Source organism: Cajanus cajan, chromosome 9 (assembly GCF_000230855.2).
Source record: "Cajanus cajan strain Asha chromosome 9, NIPB_CcT2T_4, whole genome shotgun sequence".
Taxonomy (NCBI): domain Eukaryota; kingdom Viridiplantae; phylum Streptophyta; class Magnoliopsida; order Fabales; family Fabaceae; genus Cajanus; species Cajanus cajan.
In genome coordinates this window covers 4,870,715-4,887,998 of record NC_138525.1, presented here as the reverse complement: position 1 = coordinate 4,887,998, position 17,284 = coordinate 4,870,715, and the positions used below count along the sequence as shown (strand labels likewise).

The 17,284-nt window shown below is 31.0% G+C and overlaps 2 protein-coding genes across 4 annotated transcripts; one reads left to right on the top strand and one right to left on the bottom strand.

Moving 5' to 3' along the window:
• Nucleotides 1–352: 352 nt before the first annotated feature.
• Nucleotides 353–9,823, top strand: LOC109795678 (hyperosmolality-gated Ca2+ permeable channel 1.5). 2 transcript variants are annotated; one of them, XM_020355168.3, is made up of 12 exons: nucleotides 353–735; nucleotides 1,355–1,703; nucleotides 2,870–3,016; nucleotides 3,227–3,362; nucleotides 3,897–3,998; nucleotides 4,524–4,643; nucleotides 4,799–4,879; nucleotides 6,147–6,487; nucleotides 6,764–7,009; nucleotides 7,596–7,920; nucleotides 8,598–8,831; nucleotides 9,332–9,823. In XM_020355168.3, the coding sequence occupies exons 2-12, from the start codon at nucleotides 1,384–1,386 to the stop codon at nucleotides 9,560–9,562; spliced, it is 2,283 nt and encodes a 760-aa protein (XP_020210757.1). In that variant the 5' UTR covers nucleotides 353–735; nucleotides 1,355–1,383; the 3' UTR covers nucleotides 9,563–9,823. The 2 variants fall into 2 exon arrangements, with proteins under 2 accessions (XP_020210757.1, XP_082919560.1); XM_083063434.1 differs by lacking the exon at nucleotides 353–735 and having other exon boundaries at nucleotides 1,569–1,703; nucleotides 2,865–3,016.
• A 4,998-nt stretch (nucleotides 9,824–14,821) lies between these two features.
• Nucleotides 14,822–17,035, bottom strand: LOC109796824 (thylakoid lumenal P17.1 protein). Of its 2 annotated transcripts, XM_020356638.3 has the most exons (6): nucleotides 16,917–17,035; nucleotides 16,700–16,734; nucleotides 16,367–16,578; nucleotides 16,010–16,046; nucleotides 15,278–15,361; nucleotides 14,822–15,016 (listed from the first exon to the last, which is right to left on the bottom strand). In XM_020356638.3, the coding sequence occupies exons 2-6, from the start codon at nucleotides 16,701–16,703 to the stop codon at nucleotides 14,964–14,966; spliced, it is 390 nt and encodes a 129-aa protein (XP_020212227.1). In that variant the 5' UTR covers nucleotides 16,704–16,734; nucleotides 16,917–17,035; the 3' UTR covers nucleotides 14,822–14,963. The 2 variants fall into 2 exon arrangements, with proteins under 2 accessions (XP_020212227.1, XP_020212229.1); XM_020356640.3 differs by lacking the exons at nucleotides 16,700–16,734; nucleotides 16,917–17,035 and having other exon boundaries at nucleotides 16,367–16,681.
• Nucleotides 17,036–17,284: the final 249 nt, after the last annotated feature.

Below are 17,284 nucleotides of genomic sequence, written 5' to 3'. Positions count from 1 at the left end.
AAACAAACGGATACTTTCCACACCTTTCTTTGCTCGTATACAGTACTCTCCCGGAAACAAACACTACCTTAATTAAGAATAACGACAAAAAAATAAATAAAAATTGTAGCCGTTAGGAAATGAAAGGAAACGTCAAAGACAGTATCTCCGATCTATTCACTTTCCAACCCCACCACCTCGTGGCATGTGCTGCCAACCAAACAATTCAATGTCAGAAACTTATTAATTTTAAAATCTATTTTTTTATTCTTTATATATTTTGACCATCCGTAATATTCATCGAATTACAAAAAGTAATGGTAATTTGTAGCAATATTTCCATGAAATCATCCAAATTTGCTATTCAAAGACACTCCAGTTTTCTTTTTGCCATTAATATTTCGTTTTCTGTCACTTTCATTCATTTGCATGAAGGATTTATAAACAGGGAATGGTCGACTTGGTGTGTATGAGTAGGCATAAACTTACCTCACATGATTAAGACGTGCGGCTACAAATTATAAATTCATAACGCCCCCCCTTTGAAAACAAATGCCATAAAGTTTGTAACTTTTGGTTATTGCTGACTTTCTGGCTTCTGGGTTTTCTCCCTGTGGTCGGTTGAACTAACAGTGGCACTGTCATCATTTCATTTGGGTTGAAGAACTACTGGTTGCGTTGTTTTTTCCTTGTGTTTCAGCTCGTTTTCTCTCCCTTGTGTCTCTTTCTGTGCTGAGAATTGTTGTGGTAGACAAGGTAATGTACCCCCAATGGAGTGGATCTATGATATGATAATAATCGCGGATATTTTTTTTTAGTTGGTGTGGTTCCAAATGCTGAATTTTGTTGGGTGTTGAATTGTCTGTGTTTTCTGTTGATTGGTAGCTAAGGTGATTGGAAGAACAAAACATGTCATGCAGTCTGGCTTTTATTTTTTGGTTTTGTTGTGAAAATGAGAATTCAGATTCATTATCATCATGCCCAACAGAAAGATATGTCCTTTGTATGTTAGTTATGCATTTCAGAAGCAAATTATGGCTTGACCACTGAGAGATAATAGTGGTGGAAGTGCTGATTAGTACTTGGTTCCTTACTTGATTGTGACTTTGGGTGAAATTTTGGGGAAGAGAACAACTCAGTTTGACTATGATTTTCCTCTCCCATCCCCTTCCCAACTTTTTTTAACTATTATGGGTTCTGTTTTTGTGTATAGCATCACCACAGGAAAAGTAATTTTACGTCAGTTCAGTTCTTAATTTCAAACAGATGTTAAACCTTTTTGTTATTATCTGTTTATTCAGGTTTTGCTTTTAAATTCGAAGCTTATAAACAATAATATTGACTTTGACATCGTGCTTATTTGTATATTTTGCAGGGAGTAGCTTATTCTTTCTAAGTTGGCTTATGCATATGGCTTCTCTTGGTGATATAGGACTTGCAGCAGCAATAAACATCCTTAGTGCATTTGCTTTCTTACTGGCTTTTGCGATACTTCGAATTCAGCCTATAAATGATAGGGTGTATTTTCCAAAATGGTATTTGAAGGGTTTAAGGAGCAGTCCATTGCAAGCAGGGGTATTTGTGAGCAAGTTTGTCAATTTGGACTTCAAGTCATATATAAAGTTCTTGAGCTGGATGCCTGCAGCATTGCAGATGCCAGAACCTGAACTAATTGACCATGCTGGCTTGGACTCTGCTGTTTACTTAAGGATCTACTTACTTGGGTATGCTCTGATCAATCATTCTTTGCAGCATCTGTGGATGTCTATCTAATATTAAGTTTATATGTTTCGAATCATTTAGCACCATAATTACATAAAACATTAATTTGGAAAGATATTGATGTCCATGAATACTATTTTTGCATTAAGAAATCACTATTATTGGCTTTGAAGCACATGACATGATGGTGCTGTTATGATTATGAAACACAAGATGGGGCACCCACCCCATGAATGAAAAACCTCCCTATACCTTCATGAGTATCCATTGTCTAGGTATCCAACAGGTTTAATTGATGATGAGTATACATAGATATCTATTTGATTTAAAAATAAAAAAATAAAAAATAAAAAATTTAGATCAACTTATATTAGAGGTAGAGCTAACAAGTAAATTGGGATAATTTGCTAATATATAAGTAGGGGCAATTATGTAATTTAAGATAATTGGCATATGCAGGTGCAAGTATCTGAATACCCACCCCTGTCCATTAACACCAAGTAGATAATATATCCATTTATTTTACACATAGGTATGAGTATCATGGGTATGGGTAATTTTTCCATTCCTAGACATGGTCATAGGTGATAAGTTGTAGGACTTTAATCACAGGGATATGTTGTTTAACTATTAGTCTATGCAACTTTCGACTATAATTTGAATTTTCCTTGCTCTGTCAATTGATAATGGGAAATCCTCAACTAATTTAGCACACAATATTACACGCTTGTCTCCATACTATTAGATTATACGTGGATCTTTGCAGGGGGTCATATCAACATTACCTGCATAAATTCACATATTATAATCAAAAACCTATGCATTCTGTTCAACATACTCGCCTCCATACCATTTTCTTTGTAAATTATCTCTGTTTCATTGTAAGATAGTAATTGAGTTCATAAATATAATTACCAATAATGGTCAATTTGCCCTACTTTTTAGTCCCAACTTTTGTAAGCAATAACAATTTGTGAAGAACTTGCCTGAAATCTGCATTGGTTTTTGAGCAGCTTAGTTTATTTACTAGTACATACTGTCCCCAGGGCTTATGTTCCGACATGAGTTAGTTTTTCAGAATTGTCCCAATTTTGAGCTCCAAAGTTACTTATTTTTTTTTATTTTTATTTTTGACTAACTGCATCCTCTTGACCCAATTGAAGTGCAGGCTGAAAATATTTTTCCCAATTGCAATCCTAGCATTTTCTGTTATGGTTCCTGTCAATTGGACAAATAGCACCTTGGAGCGTTCCAATTTGACTTATAGTAGCATTGATAAGCTTTCTATTTCAAATATTCCAACGGGATCAAATAGGTATTCAAACTTTTCAACCCGCAGGACTGTTTGTTTAATTTTTTTACCTTTCTTTGGCTGTTTAAATATTCTTTGATCTAATATGAACTTTCTAATGATGTATGAGTTTCTTTCATTGGTTTCACAGAACCTTATTATTCCCTTCCTGAAGTAACTTCCAAATTTTCATACAAGCATGTTTATCTTCCAATACTTGTTCATGTATTGCAGATTCTGGACTCATTTGGTAATGGCTTACGCTTTTACCTTCTGGACATGCTATATCTTGAAAAGGGAGTATCAGATAGTTGCAACAATGAGATTGCATTTTCTTGCATCAGAACGACGCCGCCCTGACCAATTTACGGTAAGATCAAGTTTTATCCCTAAGAAATACGATATGTTCATAATCATATTACCCCTGCTTCTGTGATAAGAATTTATATCTTACGATTGGTAAAGTCCTCTTAGAGAGGAAAAGCTTTATGACAATAAACTTGGTCCTGAACAGTTGGCGCTTTCTTGCCTATCACAAACATTAAAGGTGGTGAACTGTGATACCCCCCTCCCCTCCTCCTCATGAAATATCTTGGTTCATGATTTGAGAATATAAATATTCATTAGTCTTAATTTCATTTTAAACTTTCAAACATTAAAGGTGGTGAACTGTGATACCCCCCTCCCCTCCTCCTCATGAAATATCTTGGTTCATGATTTGAGAATATAAATATTCATTAGTCTTAATTTCATTTTAAACTTTCAAGCATTAGTGCTTCCTAATATTTTTTCCTCTATGGATAGGCAACTGTCTGTTATACCAAAGTTGCAGTGCTCTTAAATGTCCTTGCCTTTACATTTTGTTCCCTCATACATGCTATTAATGTAATTTTCATTTGTGCAGGTACTTGTTAGGAATGTGCCACCAGATCCTGATGAATCAGTCGATGAGCTAGTGGAACATTTCTTTTTGGTCAACCATCCAGATCACTATCTCACTCATCAGGTCTGATCCTTTTTTGTTATTATCAAACATACCTAATTATGTTGTAATTTGAGTCTACCAAAATAATAACATTTACCAGTTATAACTTCATATTCGTTTTGAATGGATAGTTATTACCTAATCTGAGCAGCAAACAAAAAGATATTCCTGAGAGAACATAGATCTGATACTACTGGCGATGTGTTGTTTTCCAATAAGTTAGATTATATATTGGGCATAAAGTTTCAGGTGAAGCTTACTTCAAGATCAAGTCAATGGCGCAGATTTATCATGTTAAAGTACACTGTTGAAATTAATTTAGCTAGGAAATACCTTGAACTCAATAGGATGGTCTCTCATTATTAAATAGAACACCATGCCAATTAGCTTCATTTGATTTTGTTCATATGATGATACTAGGATATCAAGTTCAACCGGTTTTAACCCTTCAATCACATAGGATAAATTCTAATAGGCTGTTTATTGTGTTTTATCCTACCAAGTACTTCTGTTTTTTTCTCCTTACTTTTAAAGATATTTCTGCAGGTTGTTTACAATGCAAAGAATCTTTCTAGTCTAGTTTCTAAGAAGAAGAAAAGGCAGAATTGGCTTGACTACTATGAACTTAAATATTCTAGAAATCAATCCACAAGGCCAACTAAAAAGGTATTCTATTTTTCAATTACCTGTTTCCATTGAGTTATGAATTATCTTCCATTTGTTTTAATCTTCAGCATATGCTCTTGCCATTTTTCTATAGGTATTCCATATATTTTTTCTCCTGCACTATGTAATTCCATTATCTTCCATTGTGCTTGCAGACTGGTTTTCTAGGTCTTTGGGGTAGTAGTGTTGATGCAATTGATTTTTATACTGATGAAATCAAGAGACTATCAGAAGAAGTAAGTAAGCAGTACTTTCTATCTTATTTAACAATAACCACTAGAATTGAATGTGCTTCCTTTACATTACATACAAGTACTTGGTGGATGACCTTTTCTTAGGAGATTAAGATATTTAAAGTTAAAGCTGTATGTAACATACACTGTAACTTCTGTTGGAGAGAATATAAACCACTTGCTGTAGGCCTCTGTTTAGATTAAATTTGCCAAAAAGGAGCAACCCATTGCATGAGGCTCCAACCTAGAGATTGTGGAGAAGGTATGCAGCCTTGCTCCCCACAAGGGAAGTGAATGTTTCCATGATTTGAACCCATGACCTCCAGGTCAAAAAGCCACAAGCCTCACTATTACTCCAAGGCTCACCTTAAGTCTTCTATAACTTTTTAGTTTCTACTATTTAAGGATTTGGAAAGATTAAACTTCAATTTATTGATTATGATAGTTTAACACAACCCCTAATATGGAAATCCTAAATAGAAGTTGCACAACAAGAATCTATGCATCATATTGAGTGAAACGTGAAAACAAAAAGGAAAAGAAAGGCAGATTCATGTTGCTCGCATGTGGGTAAAAGAGGATACATAGATTCTACCGAGTTAAAACTCAAAAATGAAAGGGAAACAAAAGAGAGGATTAAATATATTAGAATTGTTTAAATATATTATAGGATTAAATATATTTTTAGTCCTTGAACTTTTGTAGCTTTTCATTTTTAGTCCTTGAACAATCTTTTCTTATTAGTTTTAGTTTCTAAACTTTTGTCGATTTTCATTTTTAGTTCCTGAACTTTTCCTTTCATTAACATTTTGTTTCTTGCTGTCAAGACTAAAAGAGAAAATTGTAAATGCAATCTTGATAAATAAAAGCAATTTTATTCTACTCTCAATTGTGAAAGGAAAAAAAATAAATGAAAGAGGTAAGCTATATTTATGGTTCGGTAACATTACATACATATCCAACATGATTTTAATACACCTAAACCAGAATAAAAGATCTTGCATTTCAGTAGTGTTTACATACTTGTTGAAAATGATTTTCTTGCAGCGATAACAATAATAAGTGGTGTTTTCAATCAGTGTGACAGAATTTGTGTCCTCATGTTTGATATTCAAATCTTTGCTTATGATCATCATTACTCACACTTCTCCAAATTAGTTTTGTTATATATGTTTCTCACATGATTTTACTAGTAGGAGATTATTTAATTGTTCATTAAATTTTATTTTTTTTGAAATTGATTGAATTAGATGTCCTTCTACACTTTCAGATAGAATTGGAGGAACAAAAGGTGATGAAGAATTCTAAATATATAATGCCAGCTGCTTTTGTTTCCTTCCGAACTCGTTGGGGTGCAGCTGTTTGTGCACAAACTCAACAATCTAGGAATCCAACCATATGGTTGACTGAGTGGGCACCAGAACCTCGTGATGTGTATTGGGATAATATGGCAATACCATATGTTTCACTCACAATAAGAAGGCTTATAATTGCTGTAGCTTTCTTCTTTCTGACATTCTTTTTCATGATTCCCATAGCATTTGTACAATCACTAGCTAACATTGAAGGCATTGAGAAAGCAGCACCGTTCCTGAAATCTTTTATTGAAATGTAAGTGTTATTTATCTTTTCAATGTCATTTTCTTTTCATTTTTTGCATTAATATATATTTCTGTTTGCTGGTAGACTCTGTAAACAAAATTTATTGAATAACATGAAAACCTTTTACTACTTTGATGGTTGCAACCAACCCAGAATATGTTGCAGGTTTTATGTCTTGCATAAGTATGATGAAAAAATAAAATGTTATAGATAACCCTGTGTAGCTCTTTGATACCTTAAAGGTTCCAATATAGAAACTAATCATATCCTTCTCTCTTGCTGCAGGAGCTTCATAAAATCCTTTATACAAGGTTTCCTTCCTGGGATTGCTTTGAAGATATTTCTCATATTTCTGCCAACAATATTGATGATAATGTCCAAGTTTGAAGGGTTTATAAGCGTGTCTGCTCTAGAAAGGAGAGCAGCCACAAGATATTACATCTTCCAGTTCATTAATGTATTTCTTGGAAGCATAATTACTGGGACTGCATTCCAACAGCTAGATAAATTTATCCATCAATCAGCAAATGAGTAAGTCTTCCTAGTATATTCACTACTATTACAATTATTAAGCATCTTCAACCATAAGACATAAATTTTTAAAAAAAATGATTTTGCATTTAAGTTTCACCCATGTTTGCGATTAAGTTAGAAGAAATTATATCTTTAACGTTTGCTCATACTGATCAATACAGTTAGTTAGGTAGTTGTAAAAAAATCATAGAAAATCTCTTTTTATTTGAATCATTAATATAACTCGCACATTATATTTTCATTAGGCAGTTGTGATTTAAACTGAATTATCATTTACTATGACTATATCGTATGAACTTGATTGACATTCCTCTGGTTTTCCATTTTTTTTAGTGTAAATTAAGTCACATGCAAGGCTATTTATGTCTAAAATGTCTTGAGGATAGAGTCAACAAGTGTTGACTCAACTAGTTGGATTATTAACACAAAAGTGTTGACTTATGGTGATCTCTTCGCTAGCTTTTGGAAACCTCTTCTGACCCTAAAGTTTTAATAACCTAAAGTAAAAAAAGTCTCGATTTGCCCATATAGATGTCACAAATAGCTTTCCATAACATAAAGTTAACATATGCCATGTATGCAGAATTCCAAAAACAATTGGTGTCTCAATTCCAATGAAGGCAACTTTCTTCATAACTTACATAATGGTGGATGGGTGGGCTGGATGTGCTGGTGAGATTTTAAGGTTGAAGCCATTGATATTTTATCACTTGAAAAATTTCTTCTTAGTGAAGACCGAAAAGGATCGGGAAGAAGCAATGGATCCAGGGACTTTTGGTTTCAACACAGGGGAACCTCAAATACAACTTTATTTCTTACTTGGCCTTGTGTATGCTGTGGTCACACCATTTCTACTTCCATTCATCCTAGTGTTCTTTGCCTTGGCATATGTCGTCTACCGTCATCAGGTAAGAGTTGAATCATGAAAATGTCTTCTGGTTCGATGTAGTATATACCAACATTTCCTAGTTTATTTAATTCAATGATAATTTTTACACCATAAGAATATCTTAAAACTAACTTCCAATATATTTTCAATTATATGAAAACAACTGTTTGATTACTATTGGCTGACATACAAGCTTTCTCAAATTTTATATGTAGTACAGATAGTTATTTGCTGTTTAACATAAATAATTGAATTGATACAAATTGATTCTATAAAATATTCTTGAATAGTGTATTTGTATATTTGTGTATGGCTTTATACTGACATCAATAGATCGTAATGCACAAACGCACACATTAGCTTTTAAAAGATAAGAAATATGTAATTGATATTTAGTTACAATGCAATCTTATCATAGTTTGTGTAAGTTTTTGCTCACTGTTAGTTTTGTAGTCACTGCTTTTACTAATGCACGCATTGGCTTTGAAACGGCAAAAGAGGGTAAATGATTTAGCCAATAGCTATATTGCAAGCTTATCATAGTTTGTGTATGAATAAACTTTTGGTGAGTGGTTATTAAAATTTCAACTGTTGCATAGAACTTAAGTAATTATTTATTTATTTATTTATCATGTGAATGGAGTTTATGCTCTTAATTTTTATCTCACTTTAATGCCTGAAATCTGAATGGCGCAGATAATAAATGTCTACAACCAAGAGTATGAGAGTGCAGCTGCATTCTGGCCTGATGTCCATGGACGGATTATATTTGCGTTAGTGATCTCACAGCTGTTGTTAATGGGATTATTGAGTACAAAAGAAGCTGCTAACTCAACTCCATTGCTCATCACTCTCCCAGTTTTGACAATATGGTTCCATCTGTATTGCAAGGGACGATATGAACCTGCTTTTGTTAAGCATCCATTGCAGGTTAGTCTTGATATTGCAATTGACAGTCTTTTTACTTTGAGCATTCAAAAAAACACTGTTTTAGGACACCCCTTCTCTTGACATATAGAGAGGTGCAAAAAGAACTGAAATGAACTAACCTGATCCAAAATCGAACCAAATCAAATTATAAAAGCTAATTCGTTTTGAGAGGAAAAAAAATTGAATTGGACCACTATTGTAAAACCGGCTCAAATAATTGAATCACCTTTATAAAGAAATTCAGTTTTTTTTATAAAAAAAATGGATCCATGTATGAATAAAAAGCAGATAATCAATATGCACCAAATCAATCCATTTTTCAAAAAATCCTATCTGTTTAAAAAAACAAACAAACTGATCCACTTTATAAAAGTAGTTTGATTAATTAAATCGTTTTTGTAAAATAGATGGCTCAGTTTAGTTTTTTGAAAATTCAAAGCATGAACAGCCCAAATGACGTCTTAATACGTGTTAATCTTTTCCGTTGTGTTGAACTTCAGGAAGCAATGATGAAGGACACGTTGGAGCGTGCAAGGGAGCCAAAGTACAATTTGAAAGAGTTCCTTCAGAATGCATATATCCATCCAGTGTTCAAGGGTGATGAAGACAGTGACAGTGAAGTAATGAGTGAAAAGTGGGAGGAGCAAGAGCCTGTACTTGTACAAACAAAACGCCAGTCCCGGAAAAACACACCATTGCCCAGCAAACATAGCGGTTCATTATCATCCTGAGTGGCACTTGTCATGAGCATTAATGGCCACCAGAGTTGGATTTTTGAGGTAAATAACCAAGTAAGTGATCAATGATCATAATACTAGAGTTAGGTAGTTTGAAGTTCACAATTGGTGGCATTGCTGTATGATATTCCAACTCTACTTTTTTCCTGTATATAAATCAAAAGCAAGAGAATTTTGCAATGAAGTATATAACAGAAATGTTGAGGTCAAAATTTAACAGTCTATTCTGTTAAATTTACTAGCGTTTTTTTTCTTCTTGCTGTTGATGGTGGTGATATCTCCTAGATAGATGGGACAAATGGCCTAAAAGATTAAGGGGGGTGTATTGGTTTAGGATTTCGTAGGATTTTAAAAGACTTTTTTTGAGTAAAAAAGTCCATTAGTATTCAATCAGGATTTTATGTCACTTAAAAACAATCCAGTAGTATTCAATCTGGATTTTCAGGATTTTTTAAAGAGTCCATTAAAATCCACTGGTATTCATTTGAGATTTTTTACAACTTAAAAACAATCCATTGGTATTCAAAAATTTAAGGATTTTAAAGGATTGTTGTGTGAGAGGGATTTTGAAAGACTTTCTAGTGTTATTTATAAATACCAGATTCATAAAACAATCCCATCCAAACCCATCGGATTTTGAAGGATTGTTTGAAATGATTTTTCAAGTGTTTTAAGAATTTTCAAGTGAGTTTTTCATCTTTTTTTTCTATGCTCCTGTCTTCTCCATTTTTTCTCTACTAATAATACTACACTATTGTTCATTACTCATATATAATACTATTCTCATACCATTCTCCTATTTTGTGAAACTCTAATATGTAAATGATAGTGTCATTGACTTGTTTTATTTTTCTGTTCGTTCTCTTTAATTGACTTACTTTATTTTATTCTATGTAGTTGAATTTGTTCCTTTATATAACACAAAAAAATACTTGAAATTTTAACTTTTAAGTGGTAATTTTTTTTATGACACACGTTAAGAAAAGAAAAAGGTGAAAGATGAAATTGATATCATAATCTCAACAATATATATATATATATATGTATATATATATATATATACATATATATATATATATATAAAAGATGAATTTGTTAGGGTTTTTGTGAGTAGAATGAGATAAAAATGGATCTTAGTAGGGGGAAGAACCCTCTTAGCATAAAAATTGCGAATTCTCTCTTTCCCTTGAATTTGTTACTCTTATCCTTCCTCCTTTTATGACTCAACAATTATTTTATTTTTTTTACTATGAATTTTTCTTTTTTATTTTTATATTATGAAATTAAGATTTTTTATATTTTAAAAAAAGAAAATTAACATAAGACATTGCAATATCTAATTTTTTAGGGTTTAGGATTTATGTCTTCATTAACTTATTTTTTAAAAAAGAAAATATTGTTAAAATATTTGTTAGAATAATTTATATTTATAAATATTGTTAAAAATTATCATATATATATATATATATATATATATATATATATTCTCTATATCTAAATACTTCTGTTTATATAAAAAAAATTATATATCTAAATATTTTTTCAGTATCGAATATACTAATTTTTTTATATAAAAAATTATTTTATGTTTCTATATTTTCGTTTTTACATTTTTTTTATAATAACTGAGGTATTTGATCCATTTGGATAGCAAAAATATATTCGATCCTGTATGATGGTGTGCTTCTAAAAATAATAATATAATTTTATTGATTTTGTCTATTATCCGTAATTATTTATATAACTATTTTTTAACATATATTGTTTTAGTAATTCAAATGGGAGATTCACAAGGAAATAATAAAGAAAAATGAAAAGAGGAAGAAAACTATGAAGCTTGGATTAAGGATGATTCCGATGAATTGTTACAATTGATAGTGGATGCTATAAAAAGAGGATAGAATATTATAGAGAATTATTATTATTATTTATCTAGACATTATTTTTTTTATTTATTATTTTTATCTTTGACTCTTTTTAAATTTGAATGTATAATTTTTTTTAAATCTTATCAAATGTCAAAATTCCACAAAATCCCACAGAATCCATTAAAATCCTAATTTAAAAGTCTTGCAGAATCCATTAAAATCCTGATTTTAAGTCTTGTAGAATCTTGCAAAATCTTAAAAGTCATGAAAATCCTGCAAAGTCTTTTAAAATCCGCAGGATTTTTTTTAACTAAAAAAGTCCTTTAAAATCCTAATCCAATACACCCCCCTAAATTTCCTAAATGGATACGTTTCTCACATTATTTGGGAAATGGGATCCTCTATATAGTTCTGAATGATCGCAGATAGCAGTGACTAATCTCCTCGCTACGTTGGAGGTATCTCAAAGGGTGGGATAGTTGGTCCCAAGATTTAACGCGACTGCATACACAAGGCAGGATTCGAATCCCTGACCTTACTTAAGCATAGATCAACTCCTACTGCTGAACCACACGCTTGGGATTCACTTTAATCCTTGATTTCATAATATTTTCATTTTAATATATAATTTTACAAAGAAAAATTCTACAACCTTCGAATATATTCCGAATGATTAAAAAATTAATTTAAATTATAAAATATTAAATTAAATAATTATTTAATAATAAAATTATTGAAAAGAATTAATATTTTAAATTTTCGGCCGTTGTTTGGTATAGTTTTGGAAGGATATAGCACTCCTCTTTTACAAAATGACATTCACTTTGGTATGTGTAAATCAATAGTAAAAAAATAAAGTAAAGACAAAGTATGTGTAAATCGATAGTAAAAAAAAATAAAGTAAAGACAAATAAATCACTTGTTTGTAAAGTCAAGAATTAAAGTATGAATTTTGTAAAGTCAATAATTAAAGTAACCGAGAAAACAGAGAATAAAAATAAAAATAAAGTAACCGATGCACAATCTCAAAATTAGAATGAAAGTATATAATAATAGTCTAGATATGTTCTGTTTAAGAAGGAAAAAAGAAAAGAAAAAAGGAGAAAAGAATGAATAGACGGTGAGATAATTTTGAAGCAAGTTTATTAGGAAAAAAAATGAAATTAAATTATTTTTCTTCTTATTTGATTTTGTAAAATATAAAAAGTAAAAATATGTATATAAAATGAAATAAATATTTCAATTAACACATAAAAAATAAGAATGAATTAGTATTTTGTTTAAAATAATCAGCCTTTCCCAAATAACCAAATTCAATGAATGGTTTTTAGTAAGTGTCATTTTCAAATAATTAAAACTTATTCATCATACTTAGCATCCCTCCTAATTTGATACGAAAATAATCAAACTCAATAAATGGTTTTTAGTACACGTCATTGTCAAATAATAATAATAACTTCAAATTAATTATTTAATTTTTAAAAGTTGGAAAAAATTAAACTATTTTAATTAAATTAAAATTTCTTTAAAACCATCCGTAGCATTGATTTGTGGGAATTTGCTGCTCTAGGACTATAAAATAGTGAGTAAGCATTTTAGGATAGCAGATCCTTTCAATTTGAAAATTATCAGTGTCCATATGAGTGGTTGGATCATATGAGTGGTTCTCATCTTGTATGTATCTCATTATTATATATTTTCTTTACATAGTACTCGAGTCTCTTTCTCTTCTATTACTATTCCAAAAAAAAACCAAAAACAAAAAAGATGGTATCTTATGTCTGATACTCTTTCTCTTCATTTTCAACTTGTAAATAATTAAACTTATCTAAACCGTAATTACCTTATTTAAGAGTATCTCCAAGACTCCAACATCATTCCTTGTCTAGGTTTCTTAAAGTTAAGGAATCATGAAATTTAAAAATAAAATAAATGAATAAATAAAATAAAAGGTTAAGGAACCATGCTCAACTTGGTTTATGGTTGGAGCAACAAACACGATTGCTCAACAATTTTAGTACTTGTCACTGCTTAATAATTAGGAAACAAAATCTCAAGCAGCACATTGATTATAAAATAATGTCAACAACCGTATTATTTTGAACTCATTCTATTATTGAATGAAATTTATCAACAACAAAAAATCACAAAATTTTGTATGACTCATTTTATTTAATGAATCTATCTCATGATTTTATTAATGAATCTATCTCATGATTTTGTAAGTTTCCATAAATTTTAACCAATAATAAAAAATTATGATTTTACCATTCTTTTTATAATGCCTAATAAGAGCTTTGGAGTTGAATTAAACTCGAGCTTAAATTCTAAGACCCATATTCACTCCACATGTGCAGTGCTGAACCCAAGAGCATGGGGTTGAAAAGAGTACTCCAAACCTATAACCTCAACTTTCTACTACCAACTAGTTTTTCAACTATTTTTACAAAATAAAATATAAAAATTATTTAAATAAACTTTCTCATAAACACTTTTAAGAGAAAATAAAATAAAATAATTTATGTATAAATTAAAAATGATTTTTTGAAAAACTAATGTGAAAAAACTTTTATAAATTAATTTTTGTATAAATTAATTTAAGCTAATAAAAAATTTATTTTATTTTTCTTCATATTTTTCCCCTAAAGTTCTTTTAGAAAAATTTATCAAAATATAGCCACAGTCTAAATACATGTCAACTTAAAATGATTAATTAAAAATAAGTAAATGCAATCATTTCATCAATATGTTGTGATAAGAATAATTTTTGCAACAGTATGAGCACTATACGTGTACTCATAGTGTAAAGCTTTATTTTTTTTTTATTGTCATCTAATAACAAAATATAATATATAATGAATTTATTTATTTTTATAATAATTACTATATAAATTATATTGATGATATTATCTGGTTGATTGATAATATAAAAAAGATTTACAATAATAGTAAATGTATATTAAACTCCTAAAAATTTTGAAAGACTAAAACTAAAACAAGTACTTTAAAAACAAAATACAAGTTATTTGGAATTTAAAATTAAGAGCTTTGTTCCGCATTGACAAAGGTATGCAACTTATTTCTAAAAACTACTCCAATTAGTATCTTTTTTAAGAACTACTTTTCCCTCCTTTTCTTTTATAAAAAATATGTTTCTTAATTTTTTAAAAGAATTTTTCTCTGAATATATTTGAACGTTTGACCTAACTTCTCCTTTAAAGGAGAAAAAAAAATGGATCAAATACTACCTTAATTAAATTTATATGGCTAAAAACATATTTTACCCTCTCTTTTTACATGATATGATTACTACAAACTTATATGATATCTCTGAAACGGAAATTTAACATGAGATCAAAATTTGACGGGCTTTATGTGAATGCAATTAGCCAAGACCTCAAAGGGCCGCAGAATATATAATGTGATTAAAATGATTCACAAAGACACTATTATGAACAATAAAATTGTTACAAGATCTTACATATTTCAGAACAAATGATTTTTAGATATAACAGGAATTTAACAGCTCATAGCCGACGGGAATAGCCAGAACCTCCACATTTCTTGCAGAATATCAATCCTATAAAGTGGAAAGTGGAAACACGTGCATGAACAGAAAGAACCATAAAGGCCATAAGTAAGCTATTCTTTAAAGTGTTGGAGAGATACAAACATATTGATTTTCACACACCAACTTTAAACACAATCTCTCAAAGGTGGTAAAAGGAAGCACATCAAAAATGATTTGTGTTGTGTAAATTAAAATGTGAAATAAACACAATGTTGTTAGATGTTCGAAGCAATCTCAATTTGTTTCATGCATATGTAAAGAGAGAGATACCTGAACCCTTGCATACTTTACAGTTAATTAACCCCATATCTTGCTTCATCTTGCCATTGTCGCAAAACACACATTTTGTTCCACCTGCTTGTCAGCAATGTTTTCCAAAATAGTACTTCTGTCAATAATACTAACACAAGTTGCCCCTTTACTTCATATCATATACAATGTAAAACAGTTCAATTTAGGAAAGGAATACTTCTCATTTATAACCATCACCATTAGGTACTAGAATTTCTTTCTCCTGTCCAAATTGACCTATTGCGATACAATATATCTCCAGTCAAAACCCACAAAGCACTTGCTACTCACTCCCCTTATGATAATACATTATCATAAGAAATGTTGTTGCTGAGAATATTTTTTTTAAATTGAACCAACTGCCCCTAAATGTCTGCTTGGTTGAATAGGTGGAAAATAGGAGGTGAAGATTTTAACATGAAAAACACTACATTTGGTCCAAAATTGTTTTCATTTTCCACCCTCTCACTGTCAATCAAGCAGACTACAAGTATCCTCAGTCAAAGCAATCATCCCTCCAATTTTTTCATTACAATAATTCAAGCCAAGACAGTGTTTCACTGCTTCTTAACACGTGAATAATGATATCCTCCTTGCCGATATTTTAAAATGTTCCTCATATTCTTGCCTTGAAGCATTAATAATTTCCATAAAAAAAACAACATAAAAGCACATCAATGTTTAAAAGCTCAAATGAAGAAAGATAATTACCGTTGCCAGCACAACGCTCACAAGGCACCGGATCACCCTGCAAAACCCCATCACTCATTACCAAACAGAGGTATTATCAACTTTGACCCAGAAAGTTATGGTTAGAAAGGAATAATCCTATACTACATTTTTGAATGAGGTAAAACGGTTGCTGAATTCACCACTGCCACCACCACTCCTAATTTTATTTTATTTTTTATCAAAACCAAACCAAAAAAATAAATGAAGCAGCAGAAAGTAATCACTAAACAGAATGTAACAATCTAAAGAGCAAGAAACATTATTTAACAAAAGGAAGGAAATAAAAAAAAGATTTTTTATGAAAAGTAAGAGAAAGGCGGAATGGAAATAAAGAACCTTGAGGCCAAGGAAGAGAGAGAGAGCAATGGCGGCCAAAACACTAACAGTGACGATAAGTGTTTGCGTGTCGAAATAGAAAGTGGTGGCGACGCCGTTGAAGAGCAAAATGGGGTCGATGATCGCCAACAGCCTGGGCTTCGTGGGTTTGCGTCTTAGTTTGGAGGGGAATTGAGGAAGAGAACGAGAACATGGACAAAGATGAACAAAACCTGAAGAAGAAGAAGAAGGAGTGAGAGAAGAAGATAGAGGATGAAGAGTGTAGTAAGGAAGAGTGGCCATTGATAAAACAAAACCAAATATTATTATTAGTATGTGGACACTGGACCTCACCCATTTATGTTCTTCAAACCTCTACCACTAAATATCTGCAGTATTATTAACCATAACATATATCAAATTTATGCAACAAAATATTAACTAATTTTAAATTTTACAAAAACTTATATTTTAAAATATTTAAGAAGAATTTTTAATTTAACGACTTAATTGTTAAAATTAACATAAAACTATCTCAAATAATCGAAGTTGTAAGCTCAAAAGGAAGCACCTCATGCTTTTGTTCTCCAGATGCTTCCAAAACTGTTTGATCCCAGGCTAGAGCTAAGTTGAATACTCAAGAAAACATAATCCAACATTAGCTTAATATATTCATGGGCCTGTCCCATAACTAGACCCCTTCGGACCCTTTCTAGTTTCTCCTACGTCCATCGAGTCAAGTGAAGACCCAAACACAATAAAATTCGATGGGCTTTTCTTTACCCTGCCTCCTCCTCCACCCATGAACAGGATCATTAATCAGATATTGTCAAGTTTTCATGATCAATTATATCAATATATTATATTATTACAACACATATATATGTTATTTCCCTTCTACATCCAATAATGTTTAATTTTACAGATTAAGAAATATTT

Bases quoted from the DNA above. Each gene is read 5' to 3' on its own strand.
- LOC109795678 (XM_020355168.3), top strand. From the start codon at position 1,384: ATGCATATGGCTTCTCTTGGTGATATAGGACTTGCAGCAGCAATAAAC. The intron at 3,017-3,226 runs GTATTCAAACTT...CATGTATTGCAG, and splicing joins ATTCCAACGGGATCAAATAG to ATTCTGGACTCATTTGGTAA. The intron at 7,010-7,595 runs GTAAGTCTTCCT...CCATGTATGCAG, and splicing joins ATCCATCAATCAGCAAATGA to AATTCCAAAAACAATTGGTG.
- LOC109796824 (XM_020356640.3), bottom strand. From the start codon at position 16,648: ATGGCCACTCTTCCTTACTACACTCTTCATCCTCTATCTTCTTCTCTC. The intron at 15,362-16,009 runs GTAATTATCTTT...GCTGACAAGCAG, and splicing joins TGAGCGTTGTGCTGGCAACG to GTGGAACAAAATGTGTGTTT. The intron at 15,017-15,277 runs GTATCTCTCTCT...TCCACTTTATAG, and splicing joins TAAAGTATGCAAGGGTTCAG to GATTGATATTCTGCAAGAAA.